General features: G+C 39.8%; 5 protein-coding genes across 6 annotated transcripts; 4 read left to right on the top strand and 1 right to left on the bottom strand.

The window, feature by feature from the left end:
• The first annotated feature begins 4,135 nt into the window (after positions 1–4,135).
• Positions 4,136–4,616, top strand: nppal (natriuretic peptide A-like). The gene is made up of 2 exons (XM_085922253.1): positions 4,136–4,219; positions 4,317–4,616. Exons 1-2 carry the CDS (start codon positions 4,136–4,138, stop codon positions 4,614–4,616), a joined length of 384 nt encoding a protein of 127 aa, XP_085778379.1.
• A 1,069-nt stretch (positions 4,617–5,685) lies between these two features.
• On the top strand, positions 5,686–6,414 carry nppb (natriuretic peptide B). The gene is made up of 3 exons (XM_085918480.1): positions 5,686–5,826; positions 5,928–6,198; positions 6,295–6,414. The coding sequence occupies exons 1-3, from the start codon at positions 5,713–5,715 to the stop codon at positions 6,303–6,305; spliced, it is 396 nt and encodes a 131-aa protein (XP_085774606.1). The 5' UTR covers positions 5,686–5,712; the 3' UTR covers positions 6,306–6,414.
• Positions 6,415–8,042: 1,628 nt separating this feature from the next.
• On the top strand, positions 8,043–9,522 carry nppa (natriuretic peptide A). Its single transcript, XM_085924378.1, has 3 exons — positions 8,043–8,159; positions 8,425–8,749; positions 9,333–9,522. Exons 1-3 carry the CDS (start codon positions 8,049–8,051, stop codon positions 9,335–9,337), a joined length of 441 nt encoding a protein of 146 aa, XP_085780504.1. The 5' UTR covers positions 8,043–8,048; the 3' UTR covers positions 9,338–9,522.
• Positions 9,523–9,524: 2 nt separating this feature from the next.
• Positions 9,525–15,091, bottom strand: LOC147061702 (uncharacterized). Its single transcript, XM_085924365.1, is given in 9 exon segments — positions 9,525–10,545; positions 10,548–10,770; positions 11,010–11,150; positions 11,242–11,333; positions 12,015–12,113; positions 12,190–12,364; positions 12,518–12,652; positions 13,163–14,285; positions 14,841–15,091. Coding segments are annotated over 9 exon segments (2,193 nt in total). The 5' UTR covers positions 14,978–15,091; the 3' UTR covers positions 9,525–10,477.
• Positions 15,092–15,823: 732 nt separating this feature from the next.
• On the top strand, positions 15,824–20,583 carry LOC147061701 (polyhomeotic-like protein 2). 2 transcript variants are annotated; one of them, XM_085919111.1, is made up of 7 exons: positions 15,824–16,138; positions 17,710–17,872; positions 18,254–18,332; positions 18,742–18,853; positions 19,214–19,340; positions 19,428–19,617; positions 19,699–20,583. In XM_085919111.1, exons 2-7 carry the CDS (start codon positions 17,735–17,737, stop codon positions 19,851–19,853), a joined length of 801 nt encoding a protein of 266 aa, XP_085775237.1. In that variant the 5' UTR covers positions 15,824–16,138; positions 17,710–17,734; the 3' UTR covers positions 19,854–20,583. The 2 variants fall into 2 exon arrangements, with proteins under 2 accessions (XP_085775237.1, XP_085775230.1); XM_085919104.1 differs by having other exon boundaries at positions 15,826–16,034.
• Positions 20,584–20,592: the final 9 nt, after the last annotated feature.

Here is a 20,592-nt window from a genome sequence, read left to right as displayed (position 1 = left end):
CTTAACCTAATCAGGGTTGCGGATGTGCTCTCTTTGCTAATTTCCAGTGTGAGGGACACCCATACCTGTCACCAGCCAATCACAGGGTACATAAATACAAACAACCATTCATACTCATATTCACACTTGGGAGAGCAAAGATCAGCACAGCGGCCTGCAACTACACTCTGAATGGGCTCTTGATTAATTCCCCCCAAATAATTATTTTTGGGGGGCGTTAACAAACACAAACTATTTTTCCAGAAATTCTGATAAACATTCAATGAAAAAAAAATCTGTGAATGTTAAACCATTGAGGCAGTGTCTAGTAGAAAGAACAAAGAAAATCCTTTGTTACTCATGACAAATATGATTATCATATAGTTGTGGTGTTGAACTGTTTTAACTGGATGTTTTAATATTTTTTTTTTTGGTTCATGCTAGAAGTGATGCTGGGAATGGGGACCTTCACAGCCTGAGGTCAAGCCATTGATAACCATCTGAACACAGAGGGAGGCCAGTTGCAGGCAAGAGGTTGCTAAAGAGCTTTTAATGACACACAATAAGTCATGTCTCTGAGACATCTGTGCTTTGTTCTTCTGCTATGAGACTCTTTTGTTCTTTGGATAGTGTGTGTCTTTTTTTTCATTCGCTGTATTGTATCTTTGACTATCTTACATACTGCAGATACCAATGTCCAACTTTTTCAAGCAAAATGTTTTTCTGTACTGTACACTTGCACGGGAAAATGAAATTGTGCGCACAAGGATGTGGAGTTTGTGGACAAGGGGGAATTACAATTGGGGAGAGCAGAGAATTACAGGGGCATAATAGCAGAAAGTGCAATTCAGCTATGCTTCAGAGCACTCACCTCCACATTGAAAAACATCATGACAAGACCCATTAGTTTGTTTTTAATAGACTAAGTGCTGACAACCTTGCATAATGAACTGAATGTTTTGGGCAGGTGATTGACACTAATAAAAGTACCTTTTAACGGAACCGAATCCAATTGATGTGTGTCATCCATTAAACTGTGAATTATGCAGATTTCAATGTACAACATAGAATTTAAGAACAATACAGCAAGGATCATTTGAGCCGCTGGTGAAAGTATAATACCAGGTGAAATGTGCAGTCGGGTGCTTCATGAGCAATTATAATTCTGTTTGAAGAATATCAACTCTGAAGCTTCCTCTCGAGCACCAAATCTCACTTTACAGTCCATGTGAAGTGAAAATAACTATGTGTTCTGAATTTGAGAATATAGAGTATTAATGACTAGCAATTTAAAACCAAAAAAATCTCATCAAGTTAATAAAACCAGGCTTTCAAATCACAAAAAAGCAACCATGGTTAAAAATGGTGGGTGTGTTCACTGAAACCATCTAACTGTCCAACAGTTCAGGTCCCTGGTACAAAAAAATATAACATTTCATTTTATTCACAATGGCTTAAGTCTAATAAATAACCCAGAGAGAGATTTTGGATGACATTAAAATGTAAATAAAAAGAACAACAACAGAATTGAGATTTATTTAGGTAATGCATGTTAAAAATAACATGAGCTAATGCTAAATATATGCAACAACATACCTGCTGTGTGAAAATAACCTTATCTGTGTAAAGGTGCCACTGGAAGGGTCACATGTGCTATGCTGGTCTTTCCAGTGCACGAAGGAAAGCATGATGTAATGGCATGAAGCATGGGATCAGTCCATGACAAGAATAGATAAGACGGCTGATGAATGCCATGAATGAATTTACTTAGCCTTAGCCAAGTGCAAGGTGTAAAACTTCACAAGATTTCACATTTCACACTGACTTTATTACATTGTTAATTTAGAGCAAAAAAATAAAAATAACCAAGGAAATCAAATGCGCTCTTATGTATCGTTCAATACTTGTGCCCTGCTTGATCAACATTATGATCGTTTATGATTGCAACAAAAATATTTCTGTTTAAAGCACCGAACTGCACAAAAAAAATAACCAAGGAAATCAAATGCGCTCTTATGTATCCTTCAATACTTGTGCCCAGCTTGATCAACATTATGATCGTTTATGATTGCAACAAAAATATTTCTGTTTAAAGCACCGAACTGCACAAAAAAATTATACCATGCTTAATCAAACATCAAACACAATTTTATAATGCCATTGGAAAGCTCGAGAATCTTGCATTTATTCATTTTATGCCTCATTGTGGCATGAAAAAAAAAAAAATCAAAAATATCTTGGGTTTCTTCCAGCAGGGTATTTGTGGGTGTTGCTGCATCCGTGATGACAGCAGATGAGCTTTTGCTACTTTGTCCTCATTTATCATGTGTGACATTCTCCACAGCCACCAGCCAGCGCAAACACGCTAGCAAAATAGGGTCAGCGAATATGACCTCACCATCAATGGTGAATGGTGAGGTGGCGCCAACAAACTGATTTGAAGCGATTGTTTTGTAGCTTCAATCTCTGGAAAAAGGTTTAGCTATCACCAAATACAGAAAAAACAGACGGTCATCAGCAGCGGTGGTGGCCCATTCATAAAAAAGAAAATAGTAATTAACTTTTGGGGGAGCCCATGAACCAAAGCTCTGACATAATTGTGACATTTACTTGTCCCACCCTTTTCAGGCTTCCCCGCCTGATGTCAGCAAGCTGTTGTTTAAATGATGGGGAGCTCAAGCTCTCATTAAGGTCCTTAATGGAGGGGAACCAATGAGTGACAGTTAAGCGGTTTAAATGTCAGTCAGCCTCGGGAAGGAAAACATTTTATAAGGCAATAACAGTAAATAAAAAAACAACAACAATAAACAAAACAGACTAAAATAGATACACAACTCCACATATGACGATGCAATAGGTGCATTCAAATTCTTAGTTTAATTCTTAATTCTCAGTTTGACATTCCTTATTGAATGATTAATTGATAATAAAACAGTTTTCTCCCTCAAAAAAAATGATGCAATCAGCTTCCTCGCCTGCAACAGTCCAAAGTTAGAGTTGATTGACACACACCAAAGTTTCTAAGGTAGCATGTCCCAAGTGCAAAAACTTTAGCTTGCATCAATATTCAAAATAATGTCTCACTTCTTTCCAATACTTTTGCAATTTAGAATGACAAAAATATTAGACGAGTGAAAACGAAAACAATTTGAAACACACATAACAAATGTAAAACCATCATCGTGCTTCAATTCTCGATATGAATGTGACACAACTTTAAATGTGATTCTCTTCATCAAAAGAATGCATAAAACGTTAAGCGCTGCCCTAAGGCCTGAATCAATTTCGAGTAATAGCCCTCCTAGTTGAGAGGCGGCTGAAATGTCAATTAGCAGTCACGGACCTCCGCAAGTAAGCTCGGCTAGACTGGCTCTTGGGCTAATGGCTCATCATTTTGCTCGAATCCATATAAACACTCCACAGAAGCACGAATCACACACATATATTCCAATTAACCTCCAGGTCAACATAATTTTATTTTGGTGAAGACATGATATGATCTTATTGTCCTCCCTTTCTTCTGTATTTCATCTTGGTAGGAAACCGATTGATTGTTTGAGCACAGTACGTTTCCCTTTGTTAGAACAAGTCAAGATTTACCCTCGGGGCGAAAAGTCGAGTGATAATGTAAAGAAATATGCTTGGCGTGTTATGACAACTAGTTCGAGCGTTTTGCACGTCAAGACGAACGAATGCCAAAATGCTACGGCGTGTGAGGCAATCCAGGTAAAACCCATTTTTGATCAATGTGACATCAGCTAAACATAACGCCAGAATCAGCAGACAGTTGTGCAGAATCATTTGCATGGATGTGCCAAAGCATTTGCAACTTATTCCCCAAAAAAATGAAAAATGATTTTTTTTTTATGTGACACAAAACTGTAATAACTCATTCCAAATAATGAAATCTTTAAAGACGTCCTGATTCTCATTGACTTGTGCCTGCATGTCACTGAATTGTACCAGCTCACCCTTCTCCAACTGAACCTTGCGCGTACTCCCACTCTTAAGAATATTAGTCACACATCGTTAATTTTCCAGGCCTCGTGACATGATCGGTTCTGCTATAAAAGCTTCACCTGCTCATGTTGAGAACCACAGCGACAACAAAACCGGGACAGCCTGAGTCGAGCTCCGGCGGGAAAATAAAAACAACATGAACCTCATTGTCTCCCTTTGCTGCTTCAATCTCCTCTTGGTGCTTGATTATGTTCGAGGCAAGCCCATGTCGGATTTACAGGTAGGTTCTCTTTTGTTTTTTAATTAGACGGATAGATAGACAGATAGACGATGGATAGATTTGTTTCATTTCTTTCACTTCTCACCTTTACCATCAGAGTTTGGAGCAGATTTTAGAAGAGATCAATGACATGCCTCATCACTCTTCAGAGGAGATGCAAGAGAGAGGCGGCAATACAGAGAAGTCAAAGCTTGGAGCTCGAGAGGACCACCCGTGGGACTCCCCCGATCCCAGCAACTCAGCACTGGAGGCTAAAGCACACGTTCTTGCCTTTCTCTTCAAAGACCTGTTCCGGACCTCCAAGCGAAACTGGGGTCGCTACCGGAAAGGCGGGATGAGGGGCTGCTTCGGCGTCCGCTTGGATCGGATCGGGTCTTTCAGCGGATTGGGATGTTGAGGGTGAGCATGCAGAGGAGCCTTTAAGCATTTGACGTTTAATGATGCTGTTGTTGGTGCTGATATTAACCATTTTTTCCATTTTCCTTTTTTTCTCTCAACAGGAGCGTGTGATCAGAAAAGTATTAAACCGTGAATGACTCTCCATTTCTTACACTGCTGTATATTTTCATCAACTTGCTGTGGAAGCAGGCTGTTTGTTATTTATTGTTTTGGGTTGTAAAAGAACTTGAATTATATTGTAATGTAGGAAAAATATTTTGCATACAAGTGTCTATGTCAATTAAGCAATTTTGAAAGTACATTTTACCGCACTTGTTGTTTTGTTATTGTTACAATAACAGTATCCTAATCTGATGAGACTGCCCCGGACAGAAATCCCGGTAGCCTTTACTGACTGTTGTGTTCCAAAACCTTTTGTGGCAAGCAATTTCTGAATTCCGGCCCTCAAATATAAAAGCATTTTGCCTTAACCCTTGATTACTGTTATTAAAAAAAAACCACTTTCATAAATGGTTTATAATGAGTATGTGGTATTTAAAAGAGAAATTATTCAATACATAAATTCATACTCATTTTTCCTGCCACATGATCGATCGACATTTTGCAGACGTACTTAAAGCCACTCTAATGTTTTTTTTTTCCTGACAAACTGAAGCCAGTTTGTCCTTGTTAAGGCACCCGTCAACAATCGCATATACACTCCTTAAATTAGTAACATCTTTCTCGCTCCCTCCCTCCCTCCCTCCCTCCTTCCCTCCCATTCTCACTACACAGTGTTGCCATTTACTACTTCCCGTAACTCCGTGACAACAACGTCCCGTGTTAGGGCTTGTCAGGAGCTGGTGGTCTGTTTCTGGGAGTGTATGGATGCCACTATGTCATATGAATGTCTGAATGTCCCACTTCTGAGAGACAACCCTTTAAAGGGAGTCATTTCCGACAGCTTGCGTTATCAGGGCCAGGTGTCAGGAATGCAAAGCCAATTCCTGGCATAGCCTCATAGTGTATAAAAGAGCAGAGGTTGGTCCTGAGGGATACAGCATCCAGGAGCTATTCAGCAAAGAATCTCCCCAAAGGTCCACCAGAAGAGAAATATGCCACTTTTTTCCCATGTTGCCTGTGGCCTTCTCCTTATCTTGAAACTTCAGCTCGTCAGCACATATCCTGTTAGCACCAGCTTGACCTCCAGTGACGTGGACATCTTAAGGGTATGTTACAATTCTGTAATGGTGACGGATTTGATTTCATTTCTGTTGCGTTCGTGGACTCAAAGAAATGTTGCCTGATGTTACCTCCTGGCATGCTGTAGGTGCTCCTTGATGGATTAGAGAAGTCACTTCCAAAGCGGGATGAGATGGAGCAGACGCTCACTGCAGAGAAGGAGAACACGCTTGATGACTTGAACGCACAGCAGCCACAGGAAGCCTTGGATGAAGCTTTAATTAGGGAGTTTCTGTCAGCCAAAAACCTGAAGAGCATCCGCAGCAAATCCAGCGGGAGATCTTCTGGTTGCTTTGGTCGCCGTATGGAACGAATAGGTTCCATGAGCTCCCTAGGCTGCAATAGTGTTGGGAATTCCAGTAAGTTGACAATAGATAAAATAGTACCATTTGGTGCAATACCCCCAAAAATGGGAAAAGTTGTAAAAATGTGTTCCATGTGTTACTATCTTGCAGATCCCAAATGACGATGAAGTCTTACCATCGACCACCTTGCAGAACTGCAACATCGAGGCCAAAAAGTTATTTAGTACGCTATATTTATTTTACCAAATATTTATATAAATTTGTTTGTGCAATATATGTTTATTTATTTAAATGTATTTAAAGTAATTCCTTCCCTGAATGTTTCAATAAATGTTTACAACTGCAAATGATTCAACTTCATTCACTCAATATTGACAGCAAGTAGACAGTCACTAAACAATAAAAAAAATGTTCAATCATCCTCATGAATGACAAACAGCACAACAAATCTACTGTGGCCATATCAAGCATGTTAGATCTACATGATCCCATATCATCATGAAGATTAAATCGGTCCCTTGTCATTCACTGTCACCTGGACAATAAATGTTATGATTTAATTAATTAGCCACAAACTGCATAGTGTAATGTGACTAAGATGCAAATACCCCATTCTGGTTAGTTATTGTGAATGTTGTCATTGTCTTCATTAATTAAAGCATAAAAAAGTATTTTCAGCACCATGGAGAGCACACACAGCATACTATGTTGATTAGAGATATATGAGACGAAAGAAAATGGAGGAATATGATTCTTTGTCAATCGATGTTCTTGTAATGCAATTGAGAGACTCACAAAGGATCAGGATCTCCTGTCATCCAAATGATGCATTGTGTCGGCGAGCGTATGATGGCCAATGTCTAAAGGAAAACTCTTGTGGCGTCATCCCGGCGTTGTTGTGAAATTGTTCGCTTATCAAAAAAAAATTGTTTATAGATTTCATGGGTCCTTAAGTTTGTTTTCCAAGATCATTTTAAAAATTGTTATTATTATTATTATTTGTAGTCAGCACTGAAAAAAAAGTATTGATATATATTTTTTAGCTGTTTTATTACAAAATTACTTTATGTTAGTATCTGACGCATAAGTGACGGTGGATTCAAAAACAAATCCGCTATTTTTTCTTAGTCACAAACTGGGCAACAAAAATAATTCTGAAGCGTCACAACAATCTTTGAAATAATGACAAACCTTGTAAAAGTGCAGTATTTACTATATAATAATATTCCTATGTCATTTATTATGATCACCTTTGGCGTATTCAAAATCATAAAGATTGGGATATTTATTGTTAAGGGATAGTGAGAAAATTGAAGACAATTGGACAAAGCAGTATTTACTGACAACAGAATATATACATTACATCTTTGCATGTTGTTTATTGAATATCAAATTTCTAATGCTGTTTACGAATATCATCTTGTCTCAATCTAGTGTAAGAAACACTTGTTACTACTATCATTTATGTGTGAATACATCCCGCCCCAAAAAATCTGATTGTATTTACAAGTTCATGAACCACATTGACCGTAATTGCCCCCAAGTATAATGGATGCCCTAAGGTGGAGGGATCCAGTTTTCTCCTACTATGGTGTTTGTCTGCATGCGGAGGGCATTCCTGTGACTAAACACCATGTCTGAGCTCAGAGCTTGGAGATGGCTCCTGAGGTCATGCCACAGTTGTCTGGGAAGGCTGATACATGTGGATTATGGACCTACACACACACACCAGTCACTTCCGAGCATCACTTCAAACTACATCTGACTTATCGCGGCAAAGTGTTAGAATGCACTTGAAGTGATATGCTAGAGGAGGAGCCATTGACGCCGTCAACTAATTGTGTACGTGTACGTGCATATAAAAGTAGCGGTGGCCGTAATACAACTTGCATTTGGAGAATAACATGAGGGCTGTGGTCCTGTGGGGCCTGCTGCCCCTGCTGTGTCAATACACGCTGGTTAGCGGTCACCCTTTGGGAAGGACGTCTTCTCCTGATGATTTGGCCCAGCTCAAGGTAAGAAAGAAAGGTCAGACTCCACTGACAACAAACATTTTGATTATGTGCAAACAAGTTGATATTTCGGAATGTACAGTGAATGTGAGGCAATGGAAGGAGAAAGCAGTAAAGTCGTTTTGAAGCTCGATATTAATCTGAACATTTAATATTTATCGTTTTTCTCACAAGATCGTATCCAACACACACCTATTTAATTCCATTCATGCCACAAATGTCGTCCTCCTTTGAGTAATCCACTGGCATCCTGCTCTCTGCACAACAGTCTTTGCTTGAGCGCTTTGAGGAGACTCTGGCCGAAGCAGCTCAGGAGGAAACCTCTGAAACGGACTATGCGACAATGAACCAAGAACCAGAACGCAGCCAGTCCAACCGAGGATGGAACACGGAGCAGGACAGGGACCAAGAACCTGCCGCAGCCGCAGTAGAGCGATCCCAAGCGGTGGCTGAAGGCCAGAGCCGGGCCTTGAGTCAGAGGAACCGCTTACTGGATCTGCTGATAACGGCCAGAAAGCGGGCATCGAGCTGCTTTGGTGCCAGGATGGATCGGATTGGGAACGCTAGCGGTCTGGGCTGCAACACTGCAAGAGGTGAGTGTGCGAGGAACAGTTGCTTTCAACCTTTTTCTATATTTTTGTCTTTTATTCAATTGCAGAATAGTGTGTCGTGTAAAATTCTTTTGAGATTCCTTCACACTAAAAACAAATATTGTATTACATATAGTACAGATAGTTTACTACAAATGCAACATTACATACACAAACTGAATGCGGTTGTTATTGTTCTTTCATTTATTCGTTCATTTTACTGCATTGCCAATAAAACCCACACTGACTACAAGAGAATAGATCAACTGTAAACACTTCCTCTAAACTGATTACGGGAAAATTTACGCAAGACTGTATTGTGAAACACTTTTCTTTCATTTGGGCAGAATGAACACAGCAAAGTTGAGTCTTAAAAAAGAGCATAGTGAACAAAGTTCAACTACGCATTATCTTGGTTTCAGAATTATTATTTTTTTTTTTAAGTGTGCGTGTAGGTAAAGTTGGATTTCATAACAACAACCAAGAACACGACATCACCATAATGACATCATTAAGGTTGAAATAGTAAGTGAAAGGATGTTCTTTTAATAATCAACCATTTCTCTTCTTGTGTTTAATTTTTCAGGATAGGCTGATTCTTCTGTGGGATACATGTTTGATCCTTTTGTCATTTATTAAGTCAATTTAATATATATTATTACATTGAAAAACCGTGTGTGTGCATCCATTCATGTCATTTGAAGAATCCATGACATTGTATGCTGTACAATAGTGACACAACTGCATGTTTGTTCTTCTTGATTAAAATCTTCAAATAAAACCCTCTTTTACATATTTCCATAGTTTCAGATTTTTTTTTCCCCCACTTTAAATCACACACAAAATAAAATGTATGATATGGAGAGGAATTAATGAGGATGTGTAAAGTGTATCAGACATTTATTAGGGGGGAGGCCTTTATTTTTACAAATGTATTTTTTTTTTTATAGATACACCACAATTTAAGATCAATAACATGAAAATGAAACACACACCGGATAGACAATGCATCCAACTGAATCGTAGATGGAAATGTCTCTGTGATTCATTCATTCATAATTTTGGTGGAATGTGTATGGCAACCAGCACAATGGACGTGTTATTGTAGGTTACATCACAGAGACGGACGGTCACAGTTGCTTCAGTCATCATGTCAACCAAGTTAAGTGCTAATGAAATACGGAGCAGCTCCCAAGCATGCTGTTTGAGAAAGTGAGATACACCATACAATGGTACATTTGCTGTCTTTCAAGAGTGGAATAACAACTGCAAAGATGCAGGATGGGATTTTCAAAATGACTCCTAAAATACTAATAAAGTACTTCACACTACTTAAATGAATACTTGAACACATTGGTGAATTCACAACATGTCAGGACTGATTTGGTAACTGCTGGGTGTTGAAGAATCAGTTACAACGGATGCAAATCAATGTTCCAAAAAAATTGACGTTGGGATTCGACAAATCACTGACACTCAACAAAACACCACGTGGGAGCATTCAAAGTATCCTATTACAATTAATGACAACACAAGTATTATGTTTAGGTCAAAAGAGGTTTATGGGTAGTGAGTAATCCTATGTTGAAATTGAGGGGGAAAGAAATCGTGTTACAATCCTATAGTGGGCCACTATAAATTGGTGGCGGCTGTTTCATAACTCTCTCTAGTGCGGTCTAGAAAAAAAGGAGAGAAAGAGAAGAAAGAGAAGAGAGAGAGACTCTTAACTCTTTATGAATGCCTTATTTTGTTACATAAGGTCCAGTGATGACTGAGTTTATTGTTGTTATTGTTTGCGGAATGTCACATTTGTCTCCACTGCTGCTGCTTCTGCACTGACCGGGCGGGAAGGCGGACTCATTCCCACCCTGCAGTCCCCCACTTTTGGAGGCCAAGGTAGCATTGTTGCTGCCTGAAGGCCCCATATGAGCTGCCACACTCAGGTCCGCCTTATCGGATGGAGGCGTGTGATTGGGCACTGGGTTAGTGGCGTTTTCACTAAGGCTCTGCACTGTGACTGATGACTGGCAGGCAAACACAAACAAAACCAAAAGGTTCATTCAATTACATTTCAGAAATTGTTATTAAATGTACTAAATTATATTGTGTTATCATTGGAAAATGACAAAGTTAGAACTGTTTCTGAAACATCACATGGTAAGGTAATGTGACGGAATGGAGAGGGATAGACCACCCAAACTGTTGAGTGAGCAATATCTAAATATAATTTTGAAATGATATAAATGAAACCAGTTACACTCACATTTCCTGCAGAAACATCACTGCTGGCCTCAGTTTTCTTTTTTCTCGCCATGTTGGGATTCCAGTGGCAAACCAGGCTGTCATTCTGTACACTGTAGTTCTTATGGCCAATCAACCAATACGTGTTCATTTTGCCTTTACCCTGGTGCAAATCAGAGGGATATTTCAAAAGAATTTTTATTTGGATCACAGTAGGGAAATTGAATTGGATGGCATGTGGATTGCATTCTCACCTTGATTTCAATCTCGCCTCGAAGCTGCAGCTCATAGGCAAAATCTTTGGTAAGGGCCAAATAGGTTGCAGAACTAGTGTGAATTTTTTGAGCTGTCACATAAAATGACATACTATTAAAATACACACAAATTGGTACAGGTAAAAAAATATACTGTATGACCCTCAAACAATTTGCATTCAGAACATTTATATTCATAAATTTCTTTGCATTTTTCACCTCCTGAATATGACCAGGGGTGTCAGTATTTGACTGGCGTTAAAAGCCGCACGATGGGGGTGGACTAGCATCGCTACTTACTGTACACCAGGGGTGACGTGTAAAATGTGAACATGATCACATCAGCACGCTTTGAAAAAGGCTAGTAGTGATCCTGATGATTTGAATCAGTAATGTTGCAGTAGGAAAGCATATAAATCAGGCTGATTAAAAATCTTGCTAGCAACATCTTGATCAGTGAAGACAATTTGTAATTTTAGTATAGACACGAAAGTCGATGCAGAATTTGTCTTGACGGGTCAAATATAATGAGACTGCGGGCTAAATTTGGCCCACGGGCCAGAGTTTAACACCACTATGTCATGATTTTCCAATTACAACAGGGAGGCGACACTCTGAGCTATGTACTTTAGCAAAATATCTTTAAACTTGCAAGAAGTTCAACTTTTCTCCAGGGCTTCTGAAATGAGTAGAAGGTATGTTGACCACCCAATGGGGAGGCGGTGGGTGGATTTATCTGGCAACAAAGCCGACTCGTTCATAGGTCAACCTACGCAGACTGGTGGACTCCATTCTGGAAGCCGTATTCACCGTATCCCCAAACAGACAGTATCTGGGCATCTTGTAACCCACTATTCCGGCCACGCATGGACCTGATTAGGAATCAAAACAAAATCAAAAAAGAAATCGCGGGGACACGGCAACAATAAAATGAGGAAATCATTTCACCTGTGTGAATCCCAGCTCGGAGCTGCAGCCTCTGGTTGGGCATGTGAGGGATGCACACCTGTCGGACGGCTGCGATGAGATCCAGAGCCATCTTGGCAATTTCGTCAGCATGTCTGTCCCCGTTTCTCTCGGGGAGTCCGCTGACTACCATGTACGCATCCCCAATTGTCTCCACCTGGGAGGAAAGGCAAACAACGCAATGCCTCATAATGATCTGTGAAACAACTTGACAAGAAAAAAATGTAGAATGTTTTTAGTCAAGATGCCGATCATTTCGTATCCTGTCCAGGGTCTCGTGGAGTTTGTATGTTTTCTCGTCCTTAATTACCTTGTATACATCATGGGAGTCGATCCGTGTGTCAAAGCAAACGTAGAGGTTGTTGAGCATTTCCACCACTTGCAAAGGCGTACAGGAGGCTGAGATGGAGGTGAAACCGACAATGTCGGAGAAAAAGATGGTCACCTAGAATAGAGTCAATGAAATTTGAGTTTTCTTGCTATATACGACAGGTTAGTGTCAATATTTGTTCTGGAAAAACTTCAACTAGTCGTCTTGAGTTCAAAAACCATCCTGCTGGTTGTTGAATGATAAGAAAAAAAAAAAAAGAAAGCTCACCTAAAATTGATGTGCTTTGTTTCCAAGAATTCAATATCATTTTGAAATGGCGCTTTCCGCTTAACACCATTAAAGCAGCCCAGCCCGCACAGAGTGCTTTTGGTACAGCTGTTCAAAACCTCTTCAATAAGCCATATGCAATTTTCACCTAACAAACTTGTTTTATCTTCTGATGAATATGGAACAGAGCAATTATAGTTAATTACGTCAACAATGGCTACAAAGGAAGCGGAGACACATTCATTCAGCATGTCAGCAGATGATGCAGTGGTAGCCTCCTTATAGCAGCCTCAATATTAAAAAGATGTTTTCAAGCAATCAGAGAATTTATGGAGTTGAACAAAAAAAGACACCAACCTTCTCATAGCTCTCCGCCTCTACGTGTTTATGTCGGCGAAGCTGTTTGGCCACTGACTTTGGCAGCATTTGATGGAGCAGGTCTTCGGCTAGCTGTCTTTGACGTCTCAGGTCCTCTGTCTTCTCTGTTAAACTTTGTGCATAATTTTCAATCCACTCAGTCATTTGCTTGAAGGAGAACATGACCACCGGGTAGATGAGGCAGGCTATGGCCAGAAGGCTGATCTTCATACTGAGGCTCGACGACACCGAGCGAGATGCCGTCCGGAGAGCGGGCACGGCACGGCCAAACAAGCAGTGCTGAGTGTCATTCAGTGCTTGGAGTCCGGCGTGTGACCCGGGCAGCTCTTTGCCCGAGTTTGTTATCTCCCAAAGATTTGCGTTGAAGATATGTTTGAAATAGTGGCTTGAGTTGAACTTTTCATCTATGTTCTCCATCCAGCAGTCACGTAGTTGTTCTGTCATGAGGATAGCCAAGCTAAGGTGCCTCAATGTAAATGTCCACTTGTCCTGGAAGGCGGGTCCAGCCGCTATATGCGGGGAGTCCAGTAACTGGTGGTTAAGTTCTATGAAGGTAAGGAGAAGTCTTGCGGATAGAATGTCTCTCCAGTTTGGGTCATGTCTGACTTTGCTTAGAGTATCTTCTTCTGTAATCCACATATCAAGAAGTCCTGCAATGAACACAGAAATGTTGTGTTCGATTGTTCTATTTGTATCCAATGAAGCGTTTAGCAATCCATGAAGACGCCTTTCAATCTCCTGGCAAAATTCGGCCACCCCATCATGGCAATACAGTCCGTAGCCATTTCTGTGGCCCGATACGTCAGCGCACAGATGCAACACGGGCTGGACAACGGCAGAAACGTTACCATTGAACATCTCATTCCTCGCCTCTTTGCTAAAGAGATGGCGCATCGATTGAAGCTTACTGACAAGGTGCAAAATGGCTGCCGTTCTACATGAAGCCAGTTCTTCGAAAGCAGCCTCTGTAGAGTGGAGTAAGTCAAAATTGGAGTTGAGATCTATGGACACAGAACCAAGCAGGGCCAGGAAAGATAGCAGGCAAGCTGTCAGAATCCGTCGGACAGTACGGCCACTGCCAGAGTTGGAAAATAGGAAACACCTGGAATGACGGACAGTAAACAAAATGTCATTTCGTGCACTCTGTTCAATATTCTTATACTCTTATACATATAATCAAAAACAGACTTTTGTTTTCATACTAATATTTGGGTTTCTGGACTGTCTTTTCACCCCATCAAGTGTGCCATTACATAAATTAGCAAATGTTTACTCATCTGCCAATTTCTGAAAATGTGTCTGTAAAATGTTCTGCACTTGCCACTCTCAAGAAATGGCCGGAACTCATTCTCTAAGGCACTTTCATGCAATCATGTTAAAGACCAAAAGGTGAGCAGAGCTGCATTGAGTTCTGTTGAAAAAAGAAAAGTCTACAAACTCCTGTTAAAATGCCAGAGTAAGAGAGAGAGGCCAAAACCAAGACAAAGACACGGGAAGTCAAGTCTTTTGACTTTGCTTTAAGTTCATTTGGCTTAAAAGTCAACTTATTTCTCATATTTCCATTAACTGAGCTGTGAAGATATTTCCGCATTTAATTTTGGGGGGAAAACTGATTTTTTTTTTTAATTCATAAATTACACAAAATAAATGCGCTTACCTGCATTCTGTGGTCGCATCTTTGGAGTTTGCCCTTGGAGCGACTCTTCCCTTTTTGATAAAGCGTCTTTTGAGAGAAGCAGAGGACAGTGTCCCTGATGCAAGACACTGCTTTTTCATCAATTCCAGCGTTGACATGAGACTTTTGATGCAAAGTTTACTGTCTCGCACTGCTTGTGCACAACATCGTCATCTCAATTCTCAAACGATGGATGGCGTTCGCCGGGCAGTACCCAATGGTAACTTGATAGACTGAAGAAATGGCGCAGAGAGAGGCCATTTCTAACTTCCGTCTTTTTTGCGCCAGATTAAAAGCTTTTCAATCGTTTGCTTTACGACCTACATACATATACATACATTGTACATGGTCGACATTTTTATTTTTCCAGATAAAATGCAGTACAATATTTTTTGTAAATTAAAAAAAATAATGCAATTGAGATCATTCTTATTGGTATGATTCTATTCTGATTCCGATTATGAAAAATATTTTCAACAACAATTTGAAATCAAAACTCATGGAAAATAGTGACAGCCAAATACTTACTAATAATACTGAAATCAAATGCTTGTAAAAGAAAGACAATTTGTAAGTTTGGTAAAAAAATAAAAATCTGTCCAAATGAGAAGAACAAATACTTATTCAGTTCTTGTAAAGCGCTTTATTTGGGCAAAAGCCATTGTGAAAGCGAATAAACAAATATTGTATTTGGCATAAAACATAAATTTGCTTTATTGGGCGTGCCCGCAACACTCGTGATGGGCTAAATAGAAACGATGTGGGCCAGAGCTGGCTCCTGGGCCTTGAGTTTTACACTTCTTGTGATTAGAACTACTGGATAGATAGCTATTGAGTGTATATATTACTTCATAGATTGTGTATGTATTCATTAATCTTGTTGGTTAGTAGGACGCAGTTTTATTGTGTTTTTGACCATTTCAAATGATGCTGATCGTGATGGTTGAGCTTTTATTTTCGAGGATGAAACAGGAAGTTGTGCTTAGCCGAATGTTATTGTCCGGCATTAGGCACGCGCAAGGAAAAGCGAAAAGTGTTGTGTAGCTTGTGTCCCATTCAAAGTGTTGCATTTCACTTTTATTTAACTTTGAGGCCATGAACACAAAGAAATGATGAACTAATCTGGGCCGCAGTTCGCTCGGCTGGGCTCGGACCAGTGTTGGCGGAGCAAGAACGGTGAGTGAATGAAACATCGGCCGCAGAACAAAGGGGTCCGCTTCCCTGGAACACACCATTGTTTACCAGGAGGGCGCCGCTTTTTTTCCCCAAGTGGTCCAAAGGTGGGTTCGGAATGAAATAGTTCTTTCAACTCTTCAGTTCTTCTGTCTTCGTGGGGAACACGGCAGTGGAATTGTTGCTTTTCACACGTACAACACGCAAACCCCTGTAGAGACACATTGGGGAGAATTTTGCTCATCTTTATTCATACAAAAATGAGACTCAACAGTTTCTTGGTCTGTGGTGCCTTAAGATTACAGAACACATGGAAAGTTCCACTCAAAACAAACAACTGAAACAACCAGTTTAATCTTCGATTTACGATGCAATGTACGGCAACTCAATCTTTAAGTGTACGTAAGTCGAAACGAAATGTAGTCGGGTGCTTCAACGGGGTTGAAGTGCATTAAAAAAAATACGTGTTGGCCCTAAATATAAATGCAAATGAAAAATAAAGAAAATGATATAAAGCATTGATAATTGAGCAGTTTTTTTTCCCATTGCATCAATATCTAATATTGACCTACGCCAATGTCGTAATTAAGTCATGATAATGAATATTTGTACAAATTCTGGACAACATGTAATAGAAAAAAAAAGTAAAATAAACATGGGAGAAAATGAGAAGCGTCTTGTGCTGTGAGAAGGCACCTGAAAGCTGTTAAACCTCTGCATCAATGCAGTATTTTGTTTGATATTGTAAAATACATTAATAAATCAATTTCCGACACCCCCCCTCATGTATTGAATAAAATAACAGAGCATGGTGAAGAATTCTTATGCCACGCTATATTTGCTAATACTATCATCATATAATCCATAATTATCCTAAATACAGTAAATAAAAAAAATGCCATAAACCACAGGTGTCAAACTCAAGGCCCGGGGGGCAGATACGGCCCACCACACCATTTTATGTGGTCCACCAAGACAAATTGTGCATCAAATTCGTGTGACATTACTAGAATTGCAAATTGCCTTCACTTTTAGTATATCTATATGACCAGTTTTTACTCATCTGATTTGAAAATGAATTTTTTGTCAGTTCGTTTTGTAGCTTTTACTGTATATAATATGAGGTGCTCATACATTTATTTGGGTTGACAGTCATAATGGCCCTCCGAAAGAAGCTATGACTACAATGCGGCCCGTGAAAAAAAAAAAAAAAAAGAGTTTGACACCCCTGCCATAAACAAAAAGCACTAAAATAAGTAAACATTGTTTGGTATGGCAATAAATGTATATAGCGTCTGTTATCAGCGATTTGGAGAGCTCATGTTCTATTGGCAAGGAGAGGAATATTTCTTTTTTTTATTTGAGCTATTATTTTCTTGAGTACAGTAGAAGTGCTTTTGAGCATCACAGTTTTATTTCCTATTCAACTTACTTCAGCTGTAATGATTTTAAAGTCAGACCTGGTACTGAGGAATTGCTCTTATGTAAATAGATCGAGAATGCATAGTGGCGGTCCCAACTTGGAGTGAACCAATGATCATTGTTGGTGTATGAATGAATACAGCTGCAATTAAATGAATCCAACCTGTAAAATGAGTCATTTTTAATCCAATGAATCAAACATTCCATTTTGGGTGTTTCTGTAAATTTGACTAACAATGCTGTTTTTTGTTGTCAGGTGAGGGGCATCCTGTGCTCTAGTCATGACCGCTGGGAATGGCAATACAAACAGTAGTCGACACAGAGGAGAAAGCAAGCCAGCCCAGGCCGTAGTTAAATCCCACATCCTGACCCACTTAATAGAGGGCTTTGTTATCCAGGAGGGTGCTGAGCCTTTTCCTGTGAGTGCTCTCCTCGAGCCACACACACACACACACACACACACAAAGAATGTATCGCTTATTGATGCTGGAATAGAGAGGCAAAGTATGGAGGGCTAGGAGTGACAAAATTAAATTGTCAAATTTGTCATGGATTATTTCTATTCAAGATTTATTGAATAATTTCATAGTTCTTGCATCATGTCATCTTTTTGTCTTCCATCCTGTGCCATCACACTCAGTGGGCGAGGATGACATCAAAAACATACTAAAGTTGATGGTGCATTTATTTTGTCTTATTGTGTATTATTATGGACTGTTCCAAATAAGTAGGACTGTTAATTATCAAGACTAATGTCAAATGGAATTTTTGAAAAGAGTATGACATTTTTGTGTGTGTAGGTGGAACGTCCTTCCTTTTCGGTCGATTGCCTCAGGAGACATACGTCGGACTCAAGAATGACGGGGCTTCCGCCAAAGGGTAACATGAAGTCTCTGAGCCGAATAGCACAATGGTGTCATTGTTAGTACGTGCCTGCTGTCATTTTCTCAAGCCTGCGTCCCAGATTTCGCTGGCATGTCCCCTAGACTAAGTTCATAACTTCTTCTTCTTTTTTTTGACAAACACGGGCAAGAAAGCAAACAAGACACGAGAGTAAAACCTGGCATTGAACATCAGTCCCATCTGCATCCTTATGACGTTTTGCAGTAATCCCCCACTTTATCACGGTTAACGTCTCTGTATTGGATTCAGCAGGTCCTCCCCTATTGTGGAATTTCATGTTATTTTTTTATGCTATTATAAATACATTAGGGCCATACCAATGTCACATCTCAGTGGCATCGATGGATTAACACCATCAATGTCTGTGCTTATCGTCTCTGTTCAGATTTAAAAGCTCGACAAGAGCCTATGCTTACCTGTGAGCTTTGCGGCAAGGTGGATTTCGCGTACGTCTTCAAAAGGTCCAAGAGATTCTGTTCGACATCATGTGCTAAGAGGTAACTAAAGTGTAGTCTGACTTTATCTGTCTCATCCATTTCCAACTAACAGTATGATTCAATTCGGTACAGTGTTATTTTTTCTTGACTTTTTGTTATTGAAGGTTTTAGATAAGCTCCAGGCAATCCTAAACAGGATCAACACCATAATTAAATGGTGCACTTTACATACTTCCTCCATTTTCTAAGATCACTGTGAATTAAGGCAAAGGTTTAAAAAAAACGAGACACTAATTATCAGTGTGCCTCACTGTCATTTAGCTTACGGGTATCACCATCTCTGTACAAGTGACTTGACTTCCCTTTCACTCAAAACTGAAACGGAACAATTGAACATCCACCCAATATTTTTGTTCCTAGATACAATGTAGGATGCACAAAAAGAATCGGTCTCTTCCCAAACCGCAAATCCACCCTAGAGGACATGAAGAAACAAAAAGGACACAATGAAAACCACAAAAACTCCAGTTTGGAGTTGAAAGACAAGGTGGGATCAAGTCAGCTTCACTTGTTTTTCCATTTTGAACATATCCATGTCGCTATTTATCAATTGGTGGTTTTTGAACGCTTTCAGACATCTTCATGCGGGCGGACATCTTCTGGTCACGTGACTCAACCTGCACAGGGAGAAGCCAGCCAATGTTCGGACTTGTCCGGCTATAAACAAGACCAATGGGGGCCTCCGCCGCAAGGCATCGAAGTGCCGAGGGACCCCAGCCAGTGGAACGTGGACGACGTTTATGTTTTTATCTGCTCTCTGCCGGGTGGGGCTTTTTTCATCGATTTCTTTTCCTCACATTTGCATTTGTGCTCATCTCCTTACAGTCCACCATTTGCGTCAACAGGTTGTCTGGAGATCGCGGAGGGCTTTCGTTTGCAAGAGATCGACGGTCAGGCTCTCCTGCTGCTGAAGGAGGACCATCTGGTGGGGGCCATGAACATCAAACTGGGCCCCGCGCTTAAGATTGCCGCCCATATTGGCATGCTCAAAGACTTGTAGCTCTGTCGATGATGCACATATTTTATGCTTTACCCTTGAGACAGGTAATCTGGGTTGGAAATGTCACACGGCACATAAACTGTATACGTGGTTACTTTCAAAAGAAATGTCCCAGCAATTCAAAGGTCAGTTTGTGACTTTCCAGTTTTGCTTTGAAACCAGTAGTGTTGACATGCAAAAGGGTTGAGGAGCCATTTAACAAAAGATTCAGTTTCAGAACTTCCTGTGTGGTTTGTACACTGACAAAGCCACAAATACACTTTTTTTTTTTTTTTTACACACCACAGGCGTTATTAGCAAAGTGATGACATTCTTGTAAATAACTTTTTTTTTGGGGGGGGGGGCGTAAATTTTCAGAAATTTCTGTGAGGTTCAAAAGTTGTTTGTTAGGGCTTTGGCTCTAGTTTGATAGATTTAAATACACTGTCATTATTCGTACAGCAATATAGGATTGAAAATGTTCACATTTCAAACTTGATTAAAACAAAAGTCATAGTTTGAAAAAAAATTTCCATTGAGTTTGTAAATTTCTGATGTTGAAATCCACATTTTGATTTGATTCAGTGCATACGATGAGCAGCCTCATACAGTTGCTAACAATCCTGCCAGTTAAATTCACACATTGATCCCCAAAAGTTTAAAATTCATTTGTTACTTTGATTTTTGTATTTAATCGATTACAAATAATAAGACAAAAAATGTAATTTCATTTTCCCATACTTTTTACATTTAATAAATA

The sequence above is a fragment of the Syngnathus leptorhynchus genome, chromosome 1, assembly GCF_054491065.1.
Source record: "Syngnathus leptorhynchus isolate UIUO chromosome 1, UIUO_Slep, whole genome shotgun sequence".
NCBI classification, from domain to species: domain Eukaryota; kingdom Metazoa; phylum Chordata; class Actinopteri; order Syngnathiformes; family Syngnathidae; genus Syngnathus; species Syngnathus leptorhynchus.
This window is presented reverse-complemented; position numbering and strand designations above follow the sequence as displayed.

Coding starts and splice junctions, on each gene's coding strand:
- nppal (XM_085922253.1), top strand. CDS start 4,136: ATGAACCTCATTGTCTCCCTTTGCTGCTTCAATCTCCTCTTGGTGCTT. Junction 4,220..4,316: donor AGCCCATGTCGGATTTACAG/GTAGGTTCTCTT, acceptor CTTTACCATCAG/AGTTTGGAGCAGATTTTAGA.
- nppb (XM_085918480.1), top strand. CDS start 5,713: ATGCCACTTTTTTCCCATGTTGCCTGTGGCCTTCTCCTTATCTTGAAA. Junction 5,827..5,927: donor GTGACGTGGACATCTTAAGG/GTATGTTACAAT, acceptor GGCATGCTGTAG/GTGCTCCTTGATGGATTAGA.
- nppa (XM_085924378.1), top strand. CDS start 8,049: ATGAGGGCTGTGGTCCTGTGGGGCCTGCTGCCCCTGCTGTGTCAATAC. Junction 8,160..8,424: donor ATGATTTGGCCCAGCTCAAG/GTAAGAAAGAAA, acceptor TCTGCACAACAG/TCTTTGCTTGAGCGCTTTGA.
- LOC147061701 (XM_085919111.1), top strand. CDS start 17,735: ATGACCGCTGGGAATGGCAATACAAACAGTAGTCGACACAGAGGAGAA. Junction 17,873..18,253: donor AGGGTGCTGAGCCTTTTCCT/GTGAGTGCTCTC, acceptor TTGTGTGTGTAG/GTGGAACGTCCTTCCTTTTC. Junction 18,333..18,741: donor GACGGGGCTTCCGCCAAAGG/GTAACATGAAGT, acceptor GTCTCTGTTCAG/ATTTAAAAGCTCGACAAGAG.